Genomic DNA, 27991 nt, shown 5'->3' with positions numbered 1-27991 from the left:
TGAGAACAATAAAGACAGAGTCTGAGTAATAATTGCTTTGATTTTATTTCATACATGTGATGTTGAGAAACTCTGAACAGTTCTCTCCCTCTGACCTGTGATAAATGGTTCTTCTATACAGTAAAAAGTGCAACAAATCTAAAACTGGACTGAGGCGTGCCATGCAGCAGATGGTCATCCTAAAACCCTTCAGTGTTTTCATTGTCTAACCTTACACGGTGCACTTCTTACATTATGCTACAAGTGCGTCACTTTGAACTGCAAACACCTGAAAAGACACACATTCAATCCTAAACTGCATTTCAGGAACACTGGATTTGGTAGATTGTACCATAGATCAAAGTCCTTGTGTAGGACATAAAAGAAAGGATCCTGCACACTACTCTTGCTCAAGTGTTCACAAGGACTGAAACATGGATTTTTTTTCTCTGATAAATTGGTGATGCAGAGTAAGAGTAGCAGGATTTTGAAAACATGTTTTGGTCTGTTTATTTTTACGCAGAGGTCTTCCATTCTTTGAAGTCAGATTCAATCCTGATTCATTTTATGGGTGAAAAATGTACAGTTCACACTTTTGGTTTCAGGAAAGCTAAAACAACTCCTCAGCTCTGCGTTCCTCCAACACAAGTATCAGCAGACCCATTACATACTGCACATAATTCAATTCTACAGCAGGACAATAAGATTTCTGACATTTTTAATAGATAAGTCGACCAATGGGACAATCTTCCAGATCTTGATGTACTCCTAAACATTCTCAAATTAAAGGACATGTAAAGTTTTAACTGTTAAAACTATAAACTGTCTACAAGAAGTGGTGTTAGTGACGCCAATGCGGTAGTGCCTTAAATATGCCTTCTCTGTAGCGTCCAGCAGGGGGCGAATTCACTTATTGTATTGAAGTCTGCATGTTTCTAATAAGCTCCACGAGCAGAAACGTGCTCAAACTAGGATCAATATTGGAGATGCTTTTGAAAAATGGAGAGAGGTTAGAACACAGAAAGGCTTACAGACCCATGCAGAGCTGGATAAACACTGAAGCTTCAGTGTCCACCACATGGTGACCTGAGTGAGCATGGACTCTAGAGAGGAGGAGGAGGGGGGGGGGGGGGGGGGGGGGGGGGGAGAGACAGCTCTCTATGATGTTTAGAATTTAGACTGCAGTACCCATTTTAAACACTAGAGGTCAGTTACATATTGCTCTTTTAACATAGCGAGATGTTCATTTGTAGCTTAAGGTACGATTCAGAGTAAATTTAAGGACCAAGTTGTTCAGCTTCAGGAGTCAAATCTTTGTTAGTGAATTACAAATACATCTTACCTAACTAGCCCTAACCATTTGGCGTACTCAAACCTCTCGAGCCCTTCCAGCTCCCCCCCCATCCAAAATCTGGCTTCAAAAACAACATGAATGCTAAACAGCCAAAGTGAGGGCTTTAACATCGTAGTCCTCACGTCGGCACGTCCACTTCTGATACACAGACAGTCTACAGTTCAAACATGTACGCTTCACCAAACACAGCACCAACAGTGGTCATGAACTCTTTGCTGACCCGCTCTCTTTTTCTCTCTCACACACACACACAATACAATCTGTGTTCAGAGAGTGAAGAGCAGCACTGTAACGCTACTCAGATATAAGAGAGAGAGAGAGAGTCAGCCTCACTCGACCACTTCATCTCCACACAACTCAGTGGTTTGGTCGGTTCCTAACACAAAGTGAGCCGACAGATCAACAGCAGATAACGACAAACTGACGCCGAAAGAAACGAAAGGACTGTTCATCACAAACACAAAAAAAAAAACATCCAATGAAGAATAAATTAAATAAAAGGAGGTTACATCACAGTCAGGGACATCAGCTCAAGCCAACTGGTCCTTTTTCAACGTTTAATCTCTTCAATTATATTAAAAAAAAAACCTTTTTATGTATTCAGTCGACTGGAGAAGCTGCAGCTTCATCTCTAACTGACCTGATAGAAACGTAAACATCCTTCACACAACTAAAAACATTTACAGTGAAATAATCGTTCGGAGGATAAAATCGTAAACAGAAAAAAAGCTTCTTCTTTTCTCCCCCGTCGTCATAAAGGAGCGGCTAAGCGAACAATGTAATGTTTGGTTCAGTGGTCTAAATATTTCTGACAGAGAATATCTGAGTGCTGCTTTAACCTTCAGTACACGACATCGATAGTGCTTTGGATCTTTGAGGATGCAGCGGTGTGGCATGAACAGTAGGCGATCACGATAATCTGACATGATTCATCCGTCGACTCACCGCCGTTGTAGATGGCTTTGCAGTCAACAGGTAAGATCTTCATGTTTAAGTTATACTGTGATAAATGTATAGTCCTGTGTTACCGAGCTTCTCAACTGAAGAAGGAGACGCTGTAATAACAGACCGAGACTGATCTCGAGAACGACAACACTACACTGAGAAGCCAATCATTTTGGGTTCTAATGGAGGGGTCAAAGTTCACAGCTGAGGTGCTTTGAATTTGCATCACACAACGGAGACCTCAGCTACAGGGGACAATCGCGTCACAATGTTTGACCATGTGTTGGAAAAACACAACAATCTCCGTTTTTTTTAACGATCAAAAAACAACTACAGATCTTCAGTCGCATTGTGAACCCAAAGAGAGAGCACTGTCTAAATTACACAAATACATCGACAATGTAATGTGCTGCAAATTCTGGTAATTAAAAAACAATAAATTAGCCATTAGGGGGTTCCTGCAGCATCGAGACAGGTATTGATATCGTTTGATTTTTTTTTTACTGGTATTGAATCAAAGTTTAAAATCTGATATCCTGACGACCCTACGGGGGATGACTGTCCTTTAGTGAAATACTCCATTAATGATTTTTAAGGTTTTAAGTGTAGGGAAAGTTGTGACAACCTCTTGAAAACATAACCAATAACAATACTGTGAAAAACCTTTGAACTTGTCCGTCTAAAGAATACGTTTTTTAACTTCTCACTGGTGCGAGTGGGTCCAGTGCAGCGTTGATCTGAACAGGTCATCTGTGAAAACACTCGGCATGGTCACAGCATGCAAACAGAAACACAACAAAACACATGACGTGGATATTATTGGAGTAAATGAGTACAGTGGAGGTTCTCTGGTCGTTAACTGGATTTTGGAAGTTGGTAGAAAATCAGCAGGCCAGCTGCGTGCTGCCGTCCCAGCCGTCACTGTCTCTGTCTGTGAGCTGTGAGGCTCTCAGCCAGCTGCTCGAGTCTCCGCTGGAGGGCAGCTAGCCGCCATGACGGACGCTACACACACCCACCAGGTCTGATCTGCTTCAGTGCTTAAAGTCTGCTCAGTCCATAATCCGGCTCGGGACTAGTTAACACGGATCCCTGAGATGAAGGGCAGGCCAGTGGGAACCTTCTTCTTGTACTGCACATAGTCCTCGGCGAAGAAGTGGATGAGGGAGAGCTCCTCCTCCTCGATACGCTCCCGGAAAAACCTCCAGCTGGCTATCGTGTATCCCAGTATGCACACGGGGTTACACAGCATGACCTGCAAGAGTCAGCAGGCTCATCAGTGATCAGAACAGGAGGTGTGGGAAACAGCTGTTACATCACTCTACCTCAGACTTCATGACAAACACTTTGTTTATTATTACACCTGGCTGTTGTGTCTCACCTGGGTCCCTGTGCTCCAGTAGAACCAGCCCACATAGGACGGGTGTCTGAAGTAGGAGTAGACCCCGCTGGTGACCAGCACGTGGCTCGTGGCCTTCTCATTCTGAACGATGTGGTTGAAGTTGGAGCCGGCCGTCAACATCGCCGCCTTCCGCAGACCCTCCCCACACAGCACCATGAACAGACCCACCAAGCTCAGCCAGCTCAGCTGCTTCAGCTCTGAGAGAGGGAGGAGAGGATGATTAAACGCCCCAAAAGTTTACACACTAAAAATACTGCACACATGCGCGCTGCGTCTCATGTCTCATATATCACGTTTCCCTCGGTCAAACCAGATGTAGTTCGGGGCGCGCCAGATTAAGGATCGTCCCGAAGCTCTTACTGCTGCTCAGAGGAGGGAGGAGGGATGAGGAGGAGGAGAGAAAAGGGAGGATGGAGGAGGGAGGAGAGGAGAGGAAGAGGAGGAGAGAGGAGAGAAGAGGGAGGAGGAGGATCGAGGAGGGAGGAGTAGAGAAGAGGGAGGAGGGAGGAGGGGGAGTGAAGAGGGAGGAGAGACATCACCTGTGTGTCTTAAAACACATTTCCTCTCTCCTTTGATTTGGTTCTTTATGCCCCCCGTGTATCTCTGGTGGGAGGGACTAAGACCCAAGAAAAAGACGCAAGCGTGGAATGCATTGATGCAACTTTAGAGACACGGGATGAACGCTTGATCAAGGTTGAATAAAAAATCCTGATAAAGTACGAGCAATCAAGGGAAGCCGCTGCTTTCACTCACTTCCCTTTCAACCTTTTTAACTTAAACTAAAGCTGCTCTGTTCTTTTTAAATGACTTTCAAACTAAAGACCTTACCGCTTCTGATTTTAAGACAGAGAAGTAAAGAAGTGAGAGAAGAAAACATAGAGCTGCTTTTACACTTGCAGAAAACTCGATAATTGATATCTTGATATTTGGGCGCATAAATTGTCTGCGTGCGACCGCTACGATCTCCGTGCAGGTAATTGATTTATGTTTTCTGTCCTTGGGGTTAGGATATAATCTATCTAGATTCAGGTGTGCACATGTGTAAACTGCTACACTCGTGATTTCTAAGTGGATGAGTGCAGCGGAGATTAGACCAACCTGGAACTGTGAGCTTCTCTATGGTGAACTCCACCCATGATGAGATAGCTGCCAGCGTGTACTCCACACTGTGGTTGAGCAGGAACGAGTCCAGCGACAGGCTGCGAGGGTTGATGATGGCCGTCACCAGGTACTCAGAGTAATGGAAGAACGACAGGGAGCACATGTACCTGCAGAGAGGAACTGTTACTTTACAGAACAAATAATCTACTGTCAAAACAGCAGTTAGATGGGGGGGGGGGGGGGTATCTACATACCAGCCAAAGTGTGTCCATGTGGTGTCGGAGCAGCTTATCATTAAACCAAGGCCAAAAGTAACTCCCAGAAAGCAGGCTCTCACAGCAACCTGGAACAAGTTAGAACACTTATTTTTCTCTCATTTCCATGACTGAAAAATTGTTCAACTGTTTTCCAGCTTGTCCAGGACGCGTAGGAAACCCTGCTAGTTTCATATGAACAATGTTGTTAAATACGGCTTCACTTCCCTGATGTGATGATAGCCAACATATTTGACACTATTTCATTTAGTTGATATCGCCGAATTTGCACAAGGAGTCTGTATGATCGTTAAAATATCTCAAGTCATGTCATAAATACAAATAACATCAGAAACACACCAAGGTGACACAAAAGTAGCACATTTCTAAATGAGGTTCTGTATCAATTGATTTCACTGTGCATGCAGAAGCTGCTAATAAGTTAATTAAAGACTCTGAGGGACAAGAAGCAGGTGAGACACAGCGGATTTACCTGGCTTAGGTTTCTATATTGAGCACATAAACACCAGCTGTCTCTCTCTCTGCTGCAGCTAATCCCATCAGCTAACATAAGACATGTTAAGGGGGGCTAATGTTAGCTTACAGTTTCAATAAAAGGTGAAGGAAGTTATATCAGACCCCGCGGCGTTAGCTTACGGAATGATAACACCGATCGACTAAACATGTAGTCTTTAAACAACACAAAAAGAGAGAGATGAATGAAACAGAGAACAGGAAGTTGACGCTTACCTTGTAAAGAGGTCCCCTGTATATGGTTAGCAAGAGGCCGTTGACAACCGCGATATGAACGCAAATCACGACTTTCCCGGGAGTTTCCGTCAGGTAATCAAAGACCCAGTCATGGTGTCCGAAAAAGGTTCTGATAAGCGGGATAACAAGCACGCTGACTCCTAAAATAAACGCGTTTACACTAACTCTGCCTTCTAGCACCAACTTACAGCCTGCCATGATGGAAGTACTCTGCTTCAGGAACTCTCGCGATACTCCAAAGGCAACCACGTGAATTCAATGTTTTCTACATCAAATTCGTAAATTCCGCATTTTTTTTTTTAATTATTTAACAAATTCTGCACTTATTTCAAATGCTTACATGAACACACGTTCAATTACATTAAAATAATTATATTTTAAAATTATAAAAAAAAACTATTAACTTTGAGGACCAACGGCTTTTATTAATTTACGTTGGATACTGATAAATGTGATTAATTAATAAATAAAACCTGTTTAAAATGTAATTGTTGCAACAAACGTTATTGGATCTGTTTGTTTAAAGTCAATAAAAGACGGTTAATATTTTAAGAATTAAAATAATAATAATAAAAAAAAATGACGACAAAACTGGTTATTTCTTGAGCCTTAAGTTTTGTTTTATTATGTTCTAAGTAGTATTTAAAAACATGTTAACCCATAACTTTGTCAAATGTTATGAGTTAACATAAACTGTCTATAAATAATGTCCTTTATAGACAGTTTATGAGTAAAACCAGACACTAGTTCATTTTTATTCTTTAGTAATAAAACCATTTCAACATTTTCATATTCTTAGTTTAAGATCGTTAAAATGGATTGCAGCAAAGTGACTCAAAGTGCGTTTATGCGGACCGGTGTTAGGTTTCTTGCAAGGTATTTTTTGGTAATTTTGTGAATATGTTATTTATTTATTTTAAGATGTATTTTTTGGCTTTATTGGAGAGATAGGACAGAGTCAGAAATCGCAGAGAGCACGGCTGTTTCAAAAGAATCACAAGGCAGGTGTAGAGTTCATTTACATTTAATTAAATAAAATATTCTGTCCATCAACATCATTTTTCACATCTGAGTGTCGAGTCTTCAAGTTAGGAGTCCAAAAACGATTCCGGTTCATTATTTAAATCGTCGGGTCAGAGAGGTGGATCCATTTTCAGCGTTCACACACGGACTGAGTCAGACCGCTGCCCTGAAACAGAGCTCGGCTGGTTCATGTTTTTTTTATTCAGCAGAAACATGAACAAACTTTGTGAAACACGTTCATGATTCTATTTTCTTTGGCTGCTTGAAAAGAAACCGGATATCTTGCTTTGTGTCTTCAAAGGCGTCGACGATAAATCTGAAAACAACAAAAACAATAAACATGTGGTAAGCTGTCAAGAATTATGTGATATTTATTATTCACATAATGGTTATAGTACATAGGGTCGTCCTTAACTGTTCTCTTGCTGGACGTTCCTCACAGCAGCAGAAACATCGTTAGCAGAATCCGACCGACCGATCAGAGCATCCAGCATCTCTTTGTACTGCTTCTTATGGTGAGGGCGAATAAATGTGCCAAATCCTGAAGAAAAGAAAATACATACATAATAACAAAGATCAACACACTAAGAAGAGGATTCAGCGGACTCCTTCACTCAGAGAATTGTCTGCTCCAGTATTTTATTTTGGATTCTGCTCGTGAGAAGGAGTCCATTGAATCATATTTTTAACATCTCAGGTCATTCTCAGAGAGCGCAGACCTCCATCTTCGGAATCAAGAGATTCATACCTTTATAAGTGTTAAAAAAATGGAAATATACAGTATATAACACAGTGATTTGAACTTACTGATCAGCAGGTTGAAGTCCTCGTCTCTCTCGGTTAATAAGCTCACCACCGTGCTCACCAGGTTCTCATAGCTGTCGCTCTTCTTGTAGCTCAGGACGGCCTGGAAGAGCTGAGACGACTTCTCTGCGCCGAGTGATTTTTTCACATCGGCCAGAAAAGCGGTGTGGACTTCACTCTTTGGAGCAGAACCTGGAGAACATGAGAACAACACTTTATTTAATGCATAATAACGTAGGTATCTGTTTGGACAAGTCAAAGAAAGATATTTCTAATTAAAGATAACTTAAGCATCACTCCTGGTATCTAAACTTCTCAAGTTCACTTCAGAAAGCAAGAATTAAAACGTAAATTGATGGGGGTTTTTTTCTGACCTTTCGGAGGTTCTTTTAGTCCCTGCTGGCTCAGATGTTGTCCTCCTTTGTTGAGCTGTTGAGTGTTCAGCTGAGTGCAGGAGGTGGAGGAGGTGAGACCTGCAGCAGGCTGTCTGTCTGACGCTTTCAAAACACAACATTTAAAGATGATTTTGGACTTTGGAACAGATCCCTGATAGTACAGACAAGGACATACCGGATACTCGTGTTGGAGTACTCGATATCGGTCTTGGTCTTAAGATCGGTCTCGAGATCACTTTTTGAAGGTCTTGGTCTCAACTCGGAATCGAAAGCATTTTTACTCGGTCTTGTCAGGGTCTCAGACTGGGCGGACTCAGGATTTTAAATTAAGACCACCACTGATTTTTTCACCATAAGTGCTGCACATAAGATTGATGATTTTTCTTCAGTGATATTTATGGTCTTGGTCTTGACTAGGTCTCGATCCCTAAATGTCTTGGTCTTGGTCTTGAATAAATGGTAAATGGACTTGAGATTATATAGCGCTTTTCTAGTCTTCCGACTACTCAAAGCGCTTTTACACCGCAGGTCACACCCACCCATTCACACACTGATGGTAGTGATCGCTATGTAGTATCATCCATCAGAAGTAACTAATCCCATTCATACACCACCACTGAAGCAGTGGGGGCAATTCGGGGTGTCTTGCCCAAGGACACATCGGACATGTTGCCCAGCTGGGGACTGAACCCTCAACCTTCCGGTTGAGAGGCGACGACTCTACCAACTGAGCCACAGCTGCGTTGTGCGTGTAGGTCTTGATCCCTAAATGTCTTGGTCTTGGTCTTGACTCGTCTCAGAGCGCCATGGTCTCGGTTAGTGTGGTCTTGACTACAAGACTACCGGATACTTTCAGTTGTTCTTATGTGTGTGTGTGTGTTGGTTTGTGTGTGTGTGTGTGTGTGTGTGTGTGTGTGTGTTGGTTTGCGTGTGTGTGTTGGTTTGTGATGAGTGTTTCTTACCGCTCTGCACCAGAGCTTTCTTCATGTCCTTTGCCAGCGAGTGTTCCGGTTTGTATCCGCAGCCGTGTCCCGTCAGCTCCTGACATTTCTCATCGAACCTCTTCTTGTGATGAGGCCGAACGAACTGGTAGAGGCCTGAGACACGGAGGAATCATTACACATCGACCAACGACAACACGCAACGACAAAACACACACAATCCTGGACGCTCAGTAAAATCAGGTGCCCTCTTCAGGCCGCCGTTTCAAAGCCGCAATATTTTCATCCCTGTTTACGTCCCTTCAATCTGAAAGTCGCTGAGGCATAATGTGGAGACGAAGTGCCTCTGTACCGTCTTCAGAGGTAGAAACAGAGGCCAGACGGTTCAGCTGAGCCAGTGGGGGAGCGTATCGCTGTGTGTTAGTGCATGTCTAACTGTGTGTGTATGTGGAGCTTCTGCAACGCCGAAACCCAATGTGACCTCACAGAGTGACACCAATATCACGCCGTAGTGGAAACACTATGAGCGTACAAAGACGTGATGAACGCTGAGCTTAGTTACGGTATTTTTTCAGAAAACGCTGTCTAAAAGAAGTGCAGATTTGCCTTTACACTTTCCTTACACATTTCCCTGCAGAATTATTTGAGTTTGCTCACTTTGCTTAAACAAAATCCTTCAATCTTCACACTTTTGTGAAGTCAGAAAACCAAACACGTTGCCCTCTCCTCTCTTCATAACATTACTTAGATTAACTTTCCCGCTCAGTGTCAAAATCAGTGTCAGAATATCTCTCGGAGTTCAGTCACACGTTGGCTGAATTTGGTCTTACTCTTGTGAACCAAAAATAAACAGATTTTCCTGTGATTTAATTACAACATACAGGATGAAAGTGTACTACTCTGTGATGCAGATTTACTCAAATAAAAATGTAAACTCTGTCAGGACTGTTAGGGTCTGTTTACAAAACCAGACAAGCAAGTTCTTTTTAAAATGGTCCCTTCTGACGTTATTTCAGCATCTGCAGAATCAAAGCACTCTGCAGGATTTCGCTTGTTATATATATCTTTTTAAAACTTGTGCATATGCTGAGAAGTTGCACGATTCTTATCTTCATAGGAGGTTAACAACTTCCAATTTATTGCACAAACATTATTGTGATCATGACCCAGAGAGGCTTATCTATGTAGCTCAGTGCACCAGTCATTCTAACTCTGAAGAAGCCTCTCGGATGATAAGAGGGGAAACAACCTCAATATCAAGGATCAAGCTGTGGAGTATAGCCACCTCTTAAACTGTTTCAGTGTGCGCAGAAATGTTTCGGCAGCAGACTCACCCCGCAGCAGATTGTGAGTGTTAGCGTCTTCAGTTAAGACGGCGGCTTCAGTCAGCAGCGCGTCCAGGTCGTCCGTCTTTTTGTATGTCTGCAGAGCCTTCACGACGCGGTCAAAGTTCACCGCGCTCAGAGACTTCTTCATCTCTGCCAGGAAGTTTTTCGCTCTGCCGGCTTTCGCCTCATCAGAAGCGTCCACAGACGAGCTCTTTCTCTGCAACACAGAAAAGTGACACTAAACAACGAAGTCTTCACAAGTGAGTTCTGGCAGATATCCAAATTAATGAACAGTGACAACACACGTGTGTGTCAGAGCAGCTGATGATGAATCCATGACGCTACAAGCCGAGCAGTGTGCAGGACAACACATAGAACTCAGTGCAGAAAAGATGAATCTGGATGCTTCTCTTTCCTCCTCAGCATCGAACGTAGTTACTCACACCTGACTCATTACTACGGCAACCCATGCAGATGTCTGGACACAACGTCTATCTGACCACTTACACAAATCCATCTTCAAAAAGCCATCCGAGGAAGAAATCTGATCTGCCCACAGGGTAATGGAAAAATTCTGGCTAGAACACTTTGTACTCACAGCTCGCGTGAGAAATGCAACAACAATTACATTTAAAAAAAAACGTAATATTCAAACAATCAATCAATTTTTATTTGTATAGCGTCAACTCATAACAAGTGCTATCTCAAGACACTTTACAAAAAGCAGGTAAAAGACCTTACTTATTGTTATGTTACAAAGACCCGGCTTAATCCATCATGAGCAATTTAGCAAAGCAGCAAAAGTTACATTGGTAAGAAAAACACTGCCTTATTAAAAGGCATATTCTTGTTTTATTTATACTGCGTGGATGAAGGGTTCTCACAGATACCAAAATACCAAAGATATCCTGACCTGAAGTCTTGACATTACTTTTGTGCGACGAGATGAAATTGTGAGAAATGTATGACAGAATCTGTTTGATATTTGTGACTGTGCCTGTATCGACACTCCTTATTTAGATATGAAGGTTTTTCTGTGAAGCATCTGTGTGCATATTGTGATTACTTTGAAATTTCCTGCAGACTGTCTTGACACTCTGTTGATTTCTATTCTTCTTGCAAGTAGAAGGAGCAAACCATCGAGAACGGAAATTTCCAACACATTAGTCGATCAGATTCTACTCAGCGTACTTCCTCTCACTCTGTGTGTGTGTGTAATCGCAGCCCATTGTTGTGTGTGTGTGTAACTGAGCCGTCAACGAGGAAGCACTGAGTGTGGACCAATCCAGTGGAGGCTCTTGACTGATAAAAGCTGTGAAGGCTTCTTGTTACATCACACACGTACCTGCTCTTGGACCAGTTTGATTTTCCGCTTGCCCCCCCGCAGCTCGTCCTCCATCCTCTTGTCATATTGAAGAGACAGCGTGGACAAACGGCTTGCCTTCAAAATTAAAAAGATATGCACAACTTAACAAAGATCGACGTCCTGTTGGTAATTGTTGTTCTGACCCACTTCACAGCATGAGTCTCACTTTCCTCCCCGCAAAACTGGACATTTTAAACACTGGATGCTTTTTCCCACAAACCCTGTTTTGTCATGTTTAAATCTTGTGACGGTAAGAAGAGACCACACTAAGTTACCCTCTCCTCTCCCACAAGAGTATCCCCGTCCTCTCCGCCGCAGTGGTCTCCTCGCTCCAGAGCATCCAGCAGGTTGACCGGCCTCCTGTGACTCTCCTGCACCTCCTGCTCGTACTCGATGCAGATCTTGGCCATCCCGGCCGCTCCAGCTTTATCGTCTGATCAAAGAGAAAAACAGGAAGCAAGTTAAAGACGGAGCCGCAAATTCTCTCTGTGAAACATTCTGGGAAAAAAACAAAAAACTTTGTAGAGGAGGAGACTCACTGAGTCTCCTCCTCTTCAGGCTGGGCAGGTGAGCGTCCAGCGCCTTGGCCTTCTGCGCATTCGAGCTTTGGGAGGCGGAGCACGAAGTGAAGCCAGAGGATTGAGGGGCAGGTTCCCACGCTGTCCCACCGCTCTGCTCAGCAGGAGCTTTCTTCTCCACGAAAGGCCTCTGACAAAGTCAAAAACGATAAAAACCATCAATATGAGCTGAAAAAGTCAACACAATTCACTGCCAACTCACAATCAGGTTTGACTTCTGGAAGCTTTCATGCTTTTCAGCTGTGACACATCTGCATGAACATGTGGACTCTCTCATTGCTCTCACACTCATACATTCCCTGCTTATAGTGATGTTTGCTCTGTCGCTGCATGCACAGACTTACTGTTAAATCAATGACTTACCAGTTTCTGTGCGACCCTGAAGAACTGAGAGACGTCTCGGACTATGTTCCCGAAGCTGTCGGAAACACGCACGTAAGGCTTGACCCACGCTGGAAGCTGATCCCGGGCGGAGAAGCCTTTAAACCTGTCAGAAAAGAGTCACACATGAGTCTCACAAGCAGAACCTGTGAGTGTAAAGGGAAACACCATTTGTGTGGAAGAAGTCTAATGTGACATGAGATGAAACATTCCTCGTTCTGTCTGACCAACAAGACAAAAACAACTGATAGAGAGTATTCTCTTATGTTGAACAGAGAAAATCTGAAAGTTCTCCTGAGCAGAGAGACAAACCTGAAGAATGTTTGATATTTTTATTGTACAATGAATGAAATGAGAGAATTAGATATGGCTGCACATTTCCTCTAATGCCACAAAATGTAGGTTTACATTCAAGTTTTACTGGTGATGTGTTTGAAAAGATGGTTGTTGTTTCACCTTGGGACGTTAAAGGCTTTATATGTGATTTTTTGATCCAGCAGATGTCGCCTTTGAGCACCAGCATGAAACCAAAACAACTTGCGGTGCATTGTTGTGTTAGCATGCTAATGCTAGCGATCTTTATTATGCTCGTATCTTCACACTGCATGTAAATTTACCTGAAATGAGCGTGATCTAGAAACACAGTTAAGCAGTGAGTACAGTATGTTATTCTTCTTTCCTCTAGTCCCTCAATTAAACAACTTTTATATGTGAGGGGAGGAGCCGGCCGGCCGTCCCGGCGATGTAAACAAACTGAAGATAGGACTCAGAAAACTCTGAAAGCATCACAGACAGTGGGACTCGGGTGTTACACCCATTGTAGACAGTCATGACTCACAGAGTTATTTTCAGAGGATATACTTGATTTATATCACATTTACGTGTGAAAAATCACATATAAAGCCTTTAAGTGCCTATTGGTGTAGAAGTCTATATTCTATCTATGAGACCAACAGCTCCATGTCTGACCTCTGATCACACAGGAAGATGGCTCCGTAGTCGTCTTTGTGTCGAATCACTCGACCGATGGCCTGATTCACGGCTCTGAAAGCCTGCTGCCGATACCACTCCTGACCAGACAGGTACTACACACACACACATACACACACACACATACACACACACACAGACATAAACACACACACACACACAGACATAAACATATATCCAGCCTTTTCAGTGACTCCTCTGTGAACATTTTCTCCTCACCTTCATCCCTGGAACTTTCTTTCTGCTCATCTCATCCAAGAACTGCATCTTCAGGACGACTCGAGGGTCCATCCTTGGAGGGAAAGGAAGGCCGGTGATGATGACACCCCGACCAAAGGTGTTGGCAAAATCCAGACCCTCACTGGCCTGAGACAAAAGAAACATTTAGATGGGAAATGTGTCGGCAGAACGCTGCAGGGCTGCCAGGGTGAGAGCTGCTCTCCAACACTACATGTTGAGTTTTAAAACAGGGATCATAATCATCAAAGTAAATCACTTTGAGGCGGAGTTGTCACTGGAACATAAAATACTGAAACATTTTTCAGACTTTTCAGTCTCAGGGTAATTAAATCACCTCACCTTCCCTCGGGTCACTGCAAAGAAAGACCCCCCTTTGGATGCTGGATCGTTGACTTTGCTGTAATATCCGTCAATAACCTGAGAAGGGAAGCAGAGAGGAGATGAACTGTAGCCGACACGAGACCTTTAAAAAAAAAAAAAACCTTTCAAAGTCTAGTGCATGAATATTTCATAAATCAGACCTCGTTAAAGGTTCCCTTTCCTTTCGGTTCAACGAACATGGGCTTCACGTTCTCTATGCGGTCTGCATGTCCGTGAGCCTGAAGAGACAGAAGACACAAACTCTCACCTCATCCTAGGTTTTATTCAGATATTACGTTTTCTGATTGATCTCCACTTACTCTCCAGAACTCCAGAGTTTTCTCCATCAAAGGGAAGGAGGGAAAAAACACCAAGAGGCCATGAGGGACCACTCGGCTCAGGTTGGCTGAGGAGGGAACACGGCAACAAACAGGTGAAGAGAGAAACAAAATGATAAAACATCATTAAGGCAACAGAACGCTCTTCTTTATCACAAATGTTTCTGTAGGGACTAAACTAAAATCAGCACATCGCCCTTTTCAGACTGCTTTTTCTGCGAAAGTGCCATAACTGAGCTCAGTCGTCATCAGGTCTTGATTCTAGGGCACGATCGATATGTGACTTTAAAAAAAAAAACTCCCTTTTGCACTATTTAAAACGAGAGAAAATATAAAGTCAGGCTGTGCAGTATGTCGCATTGAAGGCAACAAACAGCGTTGAACTGCTAGTCTAACGACGATGATTTTAAATATGTAAAATAAATCCTTTTTCAGGGAAAGAAAAAAATCTGGTATCTGATCTCGGCCAATATCTGTCTATCTGTAGAGCTAGATAGATATAAACAAACACATTTATCGCACTGATCCCTGAAATGCAATTATCAAACACTTGTGGAAAAGATTTATAATGAAGATGAAGATGAAGATGGTCGCTCAGCTGGAAAGTAACTGAACATGCATCACCGCTCCACACTCTGGAGAGTGATGATGATTGTTGTAATCCATATAGCGCCCTCTGCTGGTGACAGAGAACTGCTAGTTTAATATAATGAAACTCAAATTAAATGCTCTTTGACTGGTGAATAAATCGAGTAATATCAGAGATCAAATTAGCCAATACTGATAGTCACTGGATCCTCTGTAACGCCTCTGAAGACAGACAGAGGGGGAACCTCTTCGTCCCCCCAGTAATGCCTCTGTAATATTCAGATTCTGGCCGAAACGTCACAGGGGTGTTAAATATTGCAGCTTGAAGCGTCAGTCTGAAGAGGGCTTTTGTAACATACAGTCGGTCACAGTTCTCATACAGGCTTGAAAAACACGGTCGTATAAAAACAATCTTTAATCTTACCAATTGTGTTTCCTAAGGACGCCATGTTTTCAGGAATAAACCTGCAACAGGAGTCAAGGAAATTAAATGAGTATCAAATGCTATTTGAGCTTACACTTAGAAACTCACTACATAGAGTTTGTATTAAAAATAAAACTTTAATTCTGGAGACTGTGGAAGCCTTTGGGTTCTTTCCTTCACAGACTCTGAAGCAGACAACTTGCAAACCTGTCTGTGCTACTCATTTATTTTCTGCTTAATTTACAGTGTTACTATTTTTGTGCGAATACTTGTCTATATTTATGTATACAAATATTTTTGTTTTTCTCTGTGATATTTCTGATATCTTTGTATACATAATAAAAAAATAAAACAAAAGGCAGCAGAAGAGAACACAAAGCGGCTTCGTCCTCGAGTGGCCGGTTATCTTTCTTCCAATCAGAGGGAACTTGTAATTACTAGAGACGCACCGATCGGGAAAATTAGCAGATTGCGGTTTTCAATGTGTTTTTCACGTCTTCTTTCGGTGTCACACTCCCACAATGCCGACATTTTCTCTCATGTTTGACAATAAAAACAAGTTGGAGTTGGTCCAACAGGTGACATCATCACCTGCCCATAAAAAACCTCTTCTCTGAATAAGTAGTTAGTGGAACAAGAATACAACATTAAACTGATTTGGCACAACAAATAAACATCGACTCATGCTACATTATTTGCCAATATGTCGATTTCAGTCAGCAGATTTAATGAGCCGTTCGCAGTTTCACTATACCGGCCTTGTGCACTTAGACTTGATGGCTTAATCTTTGAGACAAGCATATGCTACTGGCAGGATCAACCAGGTAGTCCAAACGCGGTCACCGGCAGCTGGGACGCCCGCCCGGTGGAGCTGGGTCGAATTGGTATGAGGCCAATACTGATGATGAACCGACAAAACGGTGCATCCCTAGTAATAAAGTCCTGCTGGTAATAAAAGCCTAGCTTAAATAAAGGCCTTGTAACCTCTGCAGTAATTAAATCTATATATAGAAAGCTCATAAAAAGACAAATAAAAAATGAGACGTAAAGAGTTCAGCCCGCTTCCTACTTCACACAACGATTTATACATCAGAATTTGTTAAATATGTTTAAAGTGCAGACGTTGGCCACTGGATCGGAGTACGAACCTTCTGTCGAATGCTGAACTTAACTCGACTCCATCGGGGCCTCGATCGATGACAGTGACAAAGATCTGATCCCGCTCGATCACGTGTTTGTTCTCCAGAGTCACCGGGAATTCTCTACAGAGGAACACCAACACCGGAGGATCAAGATCAAGAAGAAACATCTGGTAATAACAATCAATCTTTAGTTTGTATATCGCTGATTCATCACAGATGTTATCTCAAGACGCTTTAGAAAAGAGCAGATTAAAGACCTTACTCATTGTCATGTTACAGAGACCCGACATTAATCCATCACAAACACTAAGCAACATTTATAAAAAATTAAAACAGAGAGGAAAAAAACTTCCTTTACGAGAAAGAAGCCTCGAGCAGACTCAGCTGAGACTTTGCTGATTATTATTGACTTCATTTTGAACCTCTGCAGGTAACTTACATCCTCATCTCAGAGGTGAACGAGGTCAGAGGGGAGAGCGTCCCGCTGGTCAGAATGATGCAGCGGACTTCCTGATTCTTCAGATCCTGCATGCTGAAGCCCGGAGAAAAGCACCAATAGCTCAAAATGTTTCCTACGAGGAGGACAGAAACACAAAAGGGCTCGTTCAATGAAGTTTAGTGATGATGACTCAGATAATTAATCTGATTTTTATGTGACAGGCTGTGCATCATCACCTTGTTTCTTTGATGAAGACGAAGCCCAAACATCAGTGTTCTTCTTCTTCTGATTGCTGGTGTCTCGGTGGATGTGAACCTGAGGTTAGACTTCACTGTTAACATGAGAAATCACATCATTTCAACAAAGCTGCTCGAGGCTTTTTTTCTTTTTTTAAACCGACACACACCTTAAAATGAGCCGTGTTGGACTGCATCCTCAGCTGTCGGTCCTTTTCTGTTGGTTCACCACAAAACACGAGCTACAAGACGGAGAAACAAAGAGTCACTGTTTCTATTACACAGTTCAACATAGCAGATTTAGTATTTATTGCACAACCTTAAAGTCCAGCGTGCAGCATACCTGAATGATATCCGACAGCTTCTGCAGTCCCCCTGTGTTCATGAATATTCCCGACTCTGGTGAGAAATATGTCACACAAGAAATGAGTTAATGAGAATATTTGGATTCTGTTTGATGCAGAAGCAGACATACAAGATGAAGAGGTCAATAAACTCCCGGATGAAATCCCTAGAGGAAGTCATCCACAACATGCCGTGCATTATAATTGGGCGATCTGACTTCCCTGGAGAAGATGGAGAACGTCTCTGGCGGCCTGCTGTAACTCTCAGTACATCGGTCATTGTGTTTAACTCTTAGGCTGCATTGTTAGGCTAAACATACACTTTTGTACTCAGGCAACATGTTGTGGTGTGAACACAAGCATGGGAAAAAAAATAAAACACTGACGTCCTGCTAAGTGTCCGCTGATCTGCTCCAGAGCTTCATAAACGGGCGTCTTGGTGTCGTAGGTCAGGTGTGCTCTCTCCAGCAGCTCGTAGATGAAGCTGAGGCAGAAAGAAGGCGACATGAGTAAAAGCCACACAAAAGTTTCCGGTTAGACTCTTTTTTTATTCTAGTGACAGGACTAGTTAGAGCCTAATGTTTGCAACAACTGAGCCTAAAATCGAATGATTCTGTTTCAGCGTCAGTGCGACCACCATGTTTCACCTACATTCCTGGCTTTGTGATGCCTCTGTCACCTGGGACATCGTAGGAATCGATGGCGGCTTCCAGATCCAGCAGAATTTCTGTCAGAGCAAACAGTTCATGAGACTCAAAATCTCACTTTGATTATTCATCATCTTTAAACCTTTTCTGTTACTTACGTTTGATCTTAGCGACCGACTGAATGTCTAATTTTAAACCTGAAAGACAACAAAGAATACTGGCTCAGTAACACATTAAGTCTCCATCTTTGAATCTTTTAAACGGCACAGATGTTGGTTCGGACCCGAGTTGAGTGATTCTACGTTGAAGTCTTCGGACACGGAGTCTCCGTTGCCGACGCCTTTCGCCTGCTCAGACAGCAGCCGGTCCACAGCTGTGATGGCCGAGGCTACGTCGTAAGGCGTCAGGTCGAATGAGGTCGATTCTTCACACGTCTTCTCCTGCAGAACAAGAGAAACATCACCTCCCTTTTACCGTCTGCAGGATCCATGTGACAGTTATCTGCATTAATATTTAGATTTTCTAGATAAGACCAAAAAGGTTTTGTTAATAAAGCTGAGGAAACTGTTCTCACACATTTAATGAGACGCTAAATTTACATTATATATTTAAAAATGTGGCCTCGATAAAAGGATCAAACACTGCTGTCATGTTTGTTAGCTTTTCCCTTACTGCCCTGACGACCTGAAAGACAATCTTGAATTCAAACTCTACATATTCCGATGATAATAGCCTGACCCTCGTCTGTATTTTGTATTAGTTAATGGATCAAATACAGTCTCTGGTCACAGAGAGCAGAGTCTCACCACATTGTGAGCTTCATCAAAGATGACCACGGCTCCTTTTAGCTCGATGTTGTGCGCCCTGCGACTCTGTGGAACAAACAGACGAAACAGGATATCAGCATGTATCTGGATATGACGTCACAATCATCACAATAAAGTCTACATTGGTGCAATGATGTTTATTAAGCAGTGAAAATTTATTTTGAAAAATACCTTAAAGGAGCAGTGTGTAACTCTGACACCTAGTGTTTAAAATGGGTACTGCACTCTAAATTCTAAACATTGTAGAGAGCTGTCTCCCCTCCTCTCTAGAGTGGATGCTCACTCAGGTCACCATGTGGTGGACACTGAAGCTTCAGTGTTTATCCAGCTCTGCATGGGTCTGTAAACCTTTATGTGTTCTAACCTCTCTCTATTTTTCAAAAGCATCTCCAGTATTGATCCTAGTTTGAGCACGTTTCTGCTCGTGGAGCTTATTAGAAACATGCAGAGGCTTTTTAGGTCGGGTACAATCACTTCTATCTGAACCACTTCTTTTGCCCGCTTCCATCACTGCAACACCTGTTGGTTTGACCTGATAACTGCTCTCATATCTGGCAAACCGAGGGGCATCCAAAACGACCGTGTGTGTGGGGGTCACTCTCACTGATTCGACCTTCAAATACTTGAAAAATCGATTTCCCTGTTGCAAGATATCACAGCACTAAAGTAAAATTTGTCAAGGTGTACTTTTGTGAAGAGACATATTTGCAAACTGGCTAGATTCTATTATTCTTCACCCGCTGGCTCAGTCCCTAACTGAACAGTTAATTATTGTCCTGGGTTTAAACCGCCAATAAAATGTGTCATTATTATGAAATTCAAATAAGATAAGTGCAGATATCTGAATTTAAAGTCATCCATAACTTGTATTTCTCTTTTTACAAGTAGGCCATGATCTCTTGCTTCTCATTCACATCAGTCTCTGAGGAGTCGGCTCACCTTTGGATCCAGCAGGTAGTTATACGGCATAAATATGATGTCTGCTTGCTGTTTCAAGGAACGGGAGAGGTAGTAAGGACAAGCCCTGCAGGAGAAAAGTTTAACTTTGAAAGATGGAAGTGCTAGTTTAACACAGCACAGTCACTAGATTCGCTCTAAAATACAGCTCTGGAAAAGAAATACAAAAATCTTAAGACTCAAATAAACTTTCTTTTGAAGCTAAAAGCCTGAGAGCTAAAAAAAAAATATCAGCTGCTTAATCGTCAGCTATATTTACAGTCAAATATTGGCCATTTGTAAATTTAATAAATTCTCTGGTTTATGTCTCTAAACGACGAGGACTTGTTTCTAACAGCTGTTTTACTGGACTTAAAATAAACCACGACAGTGACCTGTTAGTTAAACACACAAGTCTCACCTATGTTTGTTGCCATATTTCACCAAATCTTCCACGTCGAGGATAGAGTTTACCAAGTCTTTGTCAGTGCTCTTCTCTGAGGCAGAAAAGACAAAAAAATAAGCCGCTTAAAAATGATTTAGGCAATGAGAGAGATATTTTCAAAGACCTAAAACCATCACTGCTGCAAAAACAGAAGCATCAGAGCTCCATGTGTCTCACAGTGGTACGGATATTTGTGTAACAGACAAGATGTTTCACGTGCAGGAAAAATTAAATATATCAATCTCTTTACCTTCAACATTATTGTAGAAGACACACGACCTGGTGGAGACCTTTGCTCTGCACATATGGACCTGAAAATACAACACAAAGAAACACACTGTTCATTGTACCTGTACAAGTAGATGTGTGTGATCTACTGAAGTAGCATCATTTACTAAACTAATGTCAGAACATTACCCAAAATATAAAAAGCTCAACTTTGCTTAAAATCTCAAAACAACTCGAGAGTTTGATTTAAAAAATGATGATAATGAGATAATGACAGGAGAATGTGCAGCTTGAACGTCCTCGGCGCATCTATCTTTTTTTTAAAATGATAGTGTCAATAGGCCATTGCTCCTCACCTTCACGTGGTTGCTCTCCTGACGCATCACTTCCGGGTTGATACACAGCTGCTCTCTGGATCCCAGCACACACACCTTAGGTCTGAACCAGCAGAGACAGGTTGGAGTTATTTGATCTCGTCCACCAAAGTAAACGTATCAAGACAAATAGCCTATATCAGATGTATTTTTACCTGTATGAAGTGTTCTTTAACTCGCTGATCACCTGTGCCAGCTGAGAGTGTGTCCTGGATGCATATATGATCTTTGGAACATCTGTGTAGTAGGCTGGAAAACAAAAAAATACCAAATGATCATTATTCGTACAGTAATGATGTAAACATGTCAGCAGCTGTTTCTCTGTAAAGTACTCCAGTTAAACAGGTGATGCCCCTCTTATCTTTGCATTGGATTTTATGATTTTCCATTTGCAGAAGAGCTGTCCTTTATACTTAAGTTATCAGGTGATTTATGAGCTCAAAATATCTAAAACTAGTTTGTGAAGTGTACATGTGTGGTAGGAAAGACTTCAATCTGCAGTGAGCACTCATTGAACGTACTCGGTGTGTCTCCGTCTGTGGCGGCCGTCCCCCATGATGCCATGGGTGTGTTCGGGAACATCTCCTCCCCGCCCAGCTTCTCTGATATCTTACGGGCGGAGATGGTGTCCTTAAAGTGCTCTCTCCAGGCCAGGGTGGCACAGAGCAGGCACAGGGTCTTACCTGTACCTGTGGGACTCTCCAGGACCCCATTCACCTTCTGAAACACACAGGTAAAATGTAAAATATCAATGTTAGCATGTGAGTCAATGTCTCATAATTAGTCACAGAGCAGACGGAGATGCCCACGAAAATATGTGGCCAACAATTAAACGTTTTTGTTCGTTGATCAAACTTTTGATTACTAATATGATAAAGTGAGGCAGACTGCTGACTGACGTGAGCACTCTGACAATATGAAGAAGTCAGTGTGTGTCCTGTAAACATGTAAACATTGCAGATATACTTGTGCGTAATGATGAAAGGTGGATGTTTTGGCACACAGGACAGCGTGAATGCAGCAGCGACGTGGTGTCACTCTCTGATTTTTCTTCAGTTTGTGATCCTCCTGCTGCAGTAAACTACCGATATGTCCATTTCAAACTTCACTTCATTCACATACTCCTCTGTTTCTGGGTCAGAAAGTTTCGTTTCTTTGTCTAAACAATTTTTAGTATCGATTCTACACACTCTTTTATAAATGAGACCCCTGATTGTGCTGCTATAGGCTTAGACTGGCGGGGGCCTGGCTCAGGCTTAGACCAGCTCCTAGTTATCCTGCTATAGGCTTAGACTGGCGGGGGGCCTGGCTCAGGCTTAGACCAGCTCCTAGTTATCCTGCTATAGGCTTAGACTGCTAGAGGACCTGGTTCAGGCTTAGACCAGCCCCTAGTTATCTTGCTATAGGCTTAGACTGCTAGAGGACCTGGTTCAGGCTTAGACCAGATCCTAGTTATCTTGCAATAGGCTTAGACTGGCGGGGGACCTGGCTCAGGTTGGACCAGCTCAGGACCTATCTTGCAATAGGCAGCAATCAAACTGTGAATGAGTGTCCTGTATCACTGAACAGCTGCTGAGAAACTGATGGAAGATAACCCTGGTTACAGCAGGTTTCCTTAGCAACCAACTTCCCTTAACAACTAGACATATCTAGTGTAAACTGTACTTACCTTTTGAAGACATTCAACCACTTTGCTCATGTAGTCCTTCTGACAGTCATAAGGAGGAAAAGGAAACTTCACCGTGACTCCGTCCAGAGTCAGTGAAGTCATCATGAATCTCTTAGCTTTAGTCAGTAGCAGCAATAAACAAGATAACGCAGTTTTAAAAAATGACGCACTTTGAGAAGCTTCCTCTTGACTGCGGGTTTACTTCAACTTATAACTTGAGTTGTAGACGTCTGGTCAATTCAACAGATAATAATAATAATACTGACAGCTTTAGCCGCTGTAGAAAGTAGTTTAAAGTCAATCAACTCTGGGAACATTTCTTAGCTTGGCGCCTCCATTCAGTCCACAGAGCATGCGCACTACAACGATACGCCTCCGCTGCGTTCACGTACCCTCTGAATAATAATCACATGCTGCGTTCCTGTTACCTCGGAAAAATAATAATAATAGTTCAATTACTGCTCAGACTGGACTGTTTCAGAGATATGCAGCTCCAGATAAAAGGACATCACTGTAGAAATGTGTTTCTCTCTGGTTCTTCTTTATTATAATTTAGTGTTTGAGTAACATTAACATTTTTGTTTTATTGTAATTTCTTCCATTTTCCAAAAAACAATATTCTTATTTAGGCCATTATGATAAGTGGATAAGCGAACAAAAAGATGCAATGCTTAACTCTCCTGATTTTATCCCATATTTAGGAATTGTAACTTAAAGCAACTTGTAAAACAAAGTAGAGAAAAACAGGAACCAGAAAAAAAAACATGGGGTTAAGTGTCTTGCCCAAGGACACGTGTTGACTGCAGGAGCTGGGGATTGAACCCCTGACCTTACAGCTGAGAGACGATCGACTCTACCAACTGAGCCACAGCTGCCCCTTTAATACATTAACCATGTATACATGTGGCAAGGAATGGCATCATGAATGCAAAAATGGACCTGGAATGGATCCCAAAAGCTCCACACATCCTTTATCAGGTTTGTACAAGGCCTCAATAATGAAACGATCAGTTAAGATTTTCTATAATCTTGCACTATTTCAATAATAATACTAATTGGATGTGTTTTACAAGATTATATACAAGGTTCTCTGACTACAGCTTCTTAAAATGTGATGTTTTCTGGTTGCACTCATTCTCTATGAAAATAAATCTAAAAGCTCTCGGAAGTCGACAATAACATGGAAATTTGAGAGCATTTTCTTGGGATTTGGGAGAGAAATCTTTTTTTGGTATTTATTTACTGCTTCATCAACTATTCCATTTGTTAGTTCTTGTAAATCATTGGAAGATGAGCATAATCATTACTTTTAGCCCAGAAAATACTGAAATAGAAACATTCACCTCCATGAAGATGCAAATCAGAGAACACACTCCAGGGGTAAATTTTAGATTTTACGGCTGCAACTCTGTGACTGCATGTGGTAAATTGATATATTTTCTCTTTTGGTTTTATTGTTCTTTTTTACATTAACACAGCAATCATAGGATGCACTTTAAACGCATCTCATTGGTGGCTAAAAAGAGGACTGACTTCTGAGTAACCTTTCATGTCTATTGTATCTGAGAGAAGTTATTTTAAGGGTTTGGAATCAAGATTGTCTTTAGGCTAAGCACAAGCACTAAAAGTTATTGAACACTGATAAATGGCATCAAGAGGTTTAAGTTACTCACTCAGATTCTTCGTCAATATAAGATTCAGAAGCTGTTTCAAGAAATCATTGTCCACACATACGAATTAAACAATTAAACAAGTACATATTTTATTCTCTCCTGGTGAAATACAATAATTATGAATACAGTGAGTGCAGGTTGGACTCTACTCCTCTCCAGCCGTGGGCAGGACGATCGTGCTTGGGTCGTAGTAGTTCTCGCTTATCAGAGGTAGACCCTGTGCCTCTCTCTGCACAATCAGACGCTCTGCCTCCTTCCTGCCCCAAGTCTCACTGTGAAACACAGAGCAAGACAAAAAAAGCAGATTAAAAAAAAGAGAAACCCCAAAAAACTCTGAAGCCGTTTTCACATATACACAGGTTTTGTTTAGTTATTTTTTGGTACATTTTTCCCCTCACTTGACAGGACATCGGAAGAGAGACAGGAAACGTCGGAGGGGAAAATTGCAGCAAAGTGCACAATTGTATTCAAACCCACAGCCGCTGCGATGAGGACTGTAGCCTCTGAAGAGGCAATAACGCAATAACGCAATAACGACCGAGCTAAACCGGCAGTATGAGCCTTTGAAATTCAATTTCAAGTGTCAACTAATTTGTGTCAGCAGTTATTTTTAGTTACTCTATGTCTGATGTATACTGTGTCACAAGAAGTAATAATATGAATGTTTTAATTGGACCTGTTGCAATGTAAACTGCAGACCGCTGGAAGAATAGAAAGTTGAGTGCACTACTGACAACATCAGGTCACGTTTGACAGCAGACATAAAATCTTCAGAACTCACGCGTTGTCTGGTATATAGGCAAGAAAAGTCCCTCCTATAACGAGAACCACCGAGATACCACAGAAGAAGGCCATCCTCATGTTCCACAAATCCACATGAGGGTCTTGGGAGAAGCCATGGTAGTCTGGATTCTGAGCAAAAAAACAAAGAGGGGACAGGTTTTAGGCAGCATAATAGTGAACTCTGATACAGCAGAGTCCTTTGAGTGGTTTGAACTGATGTGTCTTTTTTGTGCTTTTAGGTCACTGATATGGCTAAAATAAACCATTCTTTATGTTTTTGATTAATCTGCAATGCTTTGACAATGCCCGTAATTAAGAAAAAAAAAAAGATAATCTTTTTCTTTCCCGGTGAATCTTTTTCAAGGAAAATGACAAACACGTTAACAATTTATCAAAAATAGTTAGCATACATTTAATGTCAAAGTAACATTTGGTAATTCAACACAATATTGAAGCTCTACACCTTGGATCTAGATATGGAAACTTTTTTACATCAATAAACCTTTAGAATACTGTACTCCAGTCAGTCAACCCCACGATACGATACATATCGTGATAAACATTGATTTTGGATAATGACCCTGTCCTACACAGAGTTCACTACAACAGATGTTCTTTACTGCTGAGAATAACAGCAGGGGCATCAGGATCCCAACAATTTAAAACACTTCAATTCAGGTCCTCAGAAATCCTACTATAATACATTAATACAATTTAATCCCAAAGCTGTAGCTAAGTGAAGTGCATCAAATTGTCGTCACAGCTTTGCAGCCATATCGAGGAACCTCTGCATTGATATATGTATTTGCAAGGAGCACATGACAATATATTGCTATATCCATCAAGAGGTTTTACAATTTATTTTACATTAATAAATCAAAACAGCAACAGCTAAACATACCTATCCTACAGAGGCTCTGAAATGTAAAATACTGACTTCTCTATGTGGATACTGTGTTAGCTAGTTATTATGTATACCTTGTTTCATGCGTGTATAAACAACAGGATTACCACTGGCAACTTCTTCTTTTAAAAATGTAAGCTGAATTTATAGTTTTCTCCATCGCTTTGGCTCATATTTGGAAAATGTCTCTAAACCGTTAGTAAGATTGTCACAACTGTTTAATAGGACAGCAAAACTTAATGTGTGCATGTTTGCAACAGGTCATAATTCACCCAAAACATTTCATTCTTGTTTAAAAACGGAGTCGTCTTGTCAGATAATTGGTCAATGCCTCCGAAATAAACGATAAATTAAGCCACACAGGTCAAAATGTTTCTGTCTTTTCTCATCTTTATGTCTCCATGTCAGTCGACCTGGAAAAGTGTACGATGTAAAAATCTAAATGTCTTCCATCATTGTTGTTGACACTGATTGAACTTACTGTTCTACAATCCTGTTCGACTTGCTGCAATCTCCTTCATCATACTGAGCTTTTTAGATTAAGATTTCAATATTAGGTAAAGTTTCACTGAGAGAAAAAAATTATATTCTGTACAATATAGCAGTACACATAAGGATCAATACATCTGTATGCAGTGAATGTCTTACATGTACTGTATACAGAAAATCTGCCACAGAATGACACCCATGTGTTTCCTAGTTCATTACTGTCAGCTGGCAGCTCATTCGCCAATTTAGCAGACAACACAAACATCCCATGTTATGGATATTTATGAAATAAACATGCATGTCTGACTCCCATTTTGATGACTGGATGGAACATTTTGCATGTGATGGCTCAAATGATTAAAGAAAGTTTAGAAGTTGTGAAGAGCTTGACATTTTGGCTGAGACTCAACTCATCAGTTTGGGTCAGGTACAGGTAGGTAAGAGAAGTTATTGTGCAAATTTGTTTTTGCACAAACATTTATACTCAATCTTTTGCACTCTCATTTGAGAATCGAGTCAAATTAAATAAGAAAAACCTTAAAGTGTAGTATTGTATAAACGCTGTAACTGCCTCACGTTAACTTTCTGAGTGGATCCAAACTATGACATGACACATTTTAAGAACTTTTCACAGTCCCCGGTAGTGAAGTAGCTGAATGTCCCTGTAAACTACATAAACAGTGAACAGTTAATGGAGACAGCTAGAAGCTCACCTTGAGGTACGGGTCGACCTCGCCATGTCCACCCTGGTCAACCGCGGGGTGCAGCTGCGTCACAGCGGCCGAACCAGCGGAACCGCTCGGTTTGGACTGAGACACAAACCGGGCCGGCTGGTTTAACAATAACCGGGGCAGAGCGGGCCCGAGCCGCAACAGTCGGGTCAACATTTCGCCTGTTTGTGAAGGATACCACCACTGTACCGGAACTGGAAACAGTAACCCTTTTCTCTTCTTCTTCGTTTTTTTAAGGGTTGTGTGGCGCATGGCCGCCACCAAGAGGTGGTCAGCGGTAATGCAGTATGGGAATACTGCTTCATAGATGGTCCTGTTACAAACTTCACTATAACTATATTTTCTAGTCTGTGTTGCTTACGATTAATTGAATAAATATAAACATAGCGGATTTCATTGATAAAAAACGCATTACAATGCATTTTATACCCATGTGTCGTCATGTTGTAGTGTTTGTTTTTATTACAAGTACACTAGCATAAATCTATTTCAGTACATAATACCCCCATCCTGTACAGACCTGTTGATGAGTTTACCTATTATTATTATTATTATTATTATTATC

At 41.7% G+C, this 27991-nt stretch overlaps 3 protein-coding genes across 3 annotated transcripts; all 3 read right to left on the bottom strand.

Moving 5' to 3' along the window:
* Window positions 1-26: 26 nt before the first annotated feature.
* Window positions 27-6027, bottom strand: icmt (isoprenylcysteine carboxyl methyltransferase). Its single transcript, XM_061057101.1, has 5 exons — window positions 5783-6027; window positions 5033-5121; window positions 4776-4945; window positions 3657-3874; window positions 27-3530 (listed from the first exon to the last, which is right to left on the bottom strand). The coding sequence occupies exons 1-5, from the start codon at window positions 5999-6001 to the stop codon at window positions 3351-3353; spliced, it is 876 nt and encodes a 291-aa protein (XP_060913084.1). The 5' UTR covers window positions 6002-6027; the 3' UTR covers window positions 27-3350.
* Window positions 6028-6811: 784 nt separating this feature from the next.
* On the bottom strand, window positions 6812-23079 carry rtel1 (regulator of telomere elongation helicase 1). Its single transcript, XM_061057500.1, has 33 exons — window positions 22847-23079; window positions 21699-21897; window positions 21333-21426; window positions 21160-21241; window positions 20826-20886; window positions 20552-20627; window positions 20134-20218; window positions 19174-19239; window positions 18651-18807; window positions 18526-18564; window positions 18372-18447; window positions 18107-18204; window positions 17720-17775; window positions 17547-17618; window positions 17377-17455; window positions 17141-17273; window positions 16708-16821; window positions 15560-15600; window positions 14530-14615; window positions 14371-14448; window positions 14189-14266; window positions 13829-13975; window positions 13589-13704; window positions 12602-12725; window positions 12200-12368; window positions 11936-12093; window positions 11640-11735; window positions 10301-10511; window positions 8988-9122; window positions 8005-8127; window positions 7634-7822; window positions 7242-7367; window positions 6812-7142 (listed from the first exon to the last, which is right to left on the bottom strand). Exons 1-33 carry the CDS (start codon window positions 22949-22951, stop codon window positions 7072-7074), a joined length of 3540 nt encoding a protein of 1179 aa, XP_060913483.1. The 5' UTR covers window positions 22952-23079; the 3' UTR covers window positions 6812-7071.
* A 1504-nt stretch (window positions 23080-24583) lies between these two features.
* Window positions 24584-27635, bottom strand: ndufb11 (NADH:ubiquinone oxidoreductase subunit B11). Its single transcript, XM_061057844.1, has 3 exons — window positions 27409-27635; window positions 25301-25431; window positions 24584-24791 (listed from the first exon to the last, which is right to left on the bottom strand). Exons 1-3 carry the CDS (start codon window positions 27580-27582, stop codon window positions 24665-24667), a joined length of 432 nt encoding a protein of 143 aa, XP_060913827.1. The 5' UTR covers window positions 27583-27635; the 3' UTR covers window positions 24584-24664.
* Window positions 27636-27991: the final 356 nt, after the last annotated feature.

The sequence above is a fragment of the Labrus mixtus genome, chromosome 15 (genome assembly GCF_963584025.1).
Source record: "Labrus mixtus chromosome 15, fLabMix1.1, whole genome shotgun sequence".
Taxonomy (NCBI): Eukaryota; Metazoa; Chordata; class Actinopteri; order Labriformes; family Labridae; genus Labrus; species Labrus mixtus.
The sequence above is the reverse complement of the archived record's forward strand: the minus strand, read 5'-3'. Positions and strand labels throughout refer to the sequence as shown.

Bases quoted from the DNA above. Each gene is read 5' to 3' on its own strand.
- icmt (XM_061057101.1), bottom strand. From the start codon at position 6,001: ATGGCAGGCTGTAAGTTGGTGCTAGAAGGCAGAGTTAGTGTAAACGCG. The intron at 3,875-4,775 runs GTTGGTCTAATC...TCCCTCTCTCAG, and splicing joins AGAGAAGCTCACAGTTCCAG to AGCTGAAGCAGCTGAGCTGG. The intron at 3,531-3,656 runs GTGAGACACAAC...TGACTCTTGCAG, and splicing joins ACTGGAGCACAGGGACCCAG to GTCATGCTGTGTAACCCCGT.
- rtel1 (XM_061057500.1), bottom strand. From the start codon at position 22,951: ATGATGACTTCACTGACTCTGGACGGAGTCACGGTGAAGTTTCCTTTT. The intron at 18,808-19,173 runs GTGAGACTCTGC...CTTGTTCTGCAG, and splicing joins TTGATGAAGCTCACAATGTG to GAGAAGACGTGTGAAGAATC. The intron at 17,619-17,719 runs GTATGCTGCACG...TCCGTCTTGTAG, and splicing joins AGCTGTCGGATATCATTCAG to CTCGTGTTTTGTGGTGAACC.
- ndufb11 (XM_061057844.1), bottom strand. From the start codon at position 27,582: ATGTTGACCCGACTGTTGCGGCTCGGGCCCGCTCTGCCCCGGTTATTG. The intron at 25,432-27,408 runs GTGAGCTTCTAG...TTTTTTGCTCAG, and splicing joins AGGTCGACCCGTACCTCAAG to AATCCAGACTACCATGGCTT. The intron at 24,792-25,300 runs GTGAGTTCTGAA...TGTGTTTCACAG, and splicing joins GCCTATATACCAGACAACGC to TGAGACTTGGGGCAGGAAGG.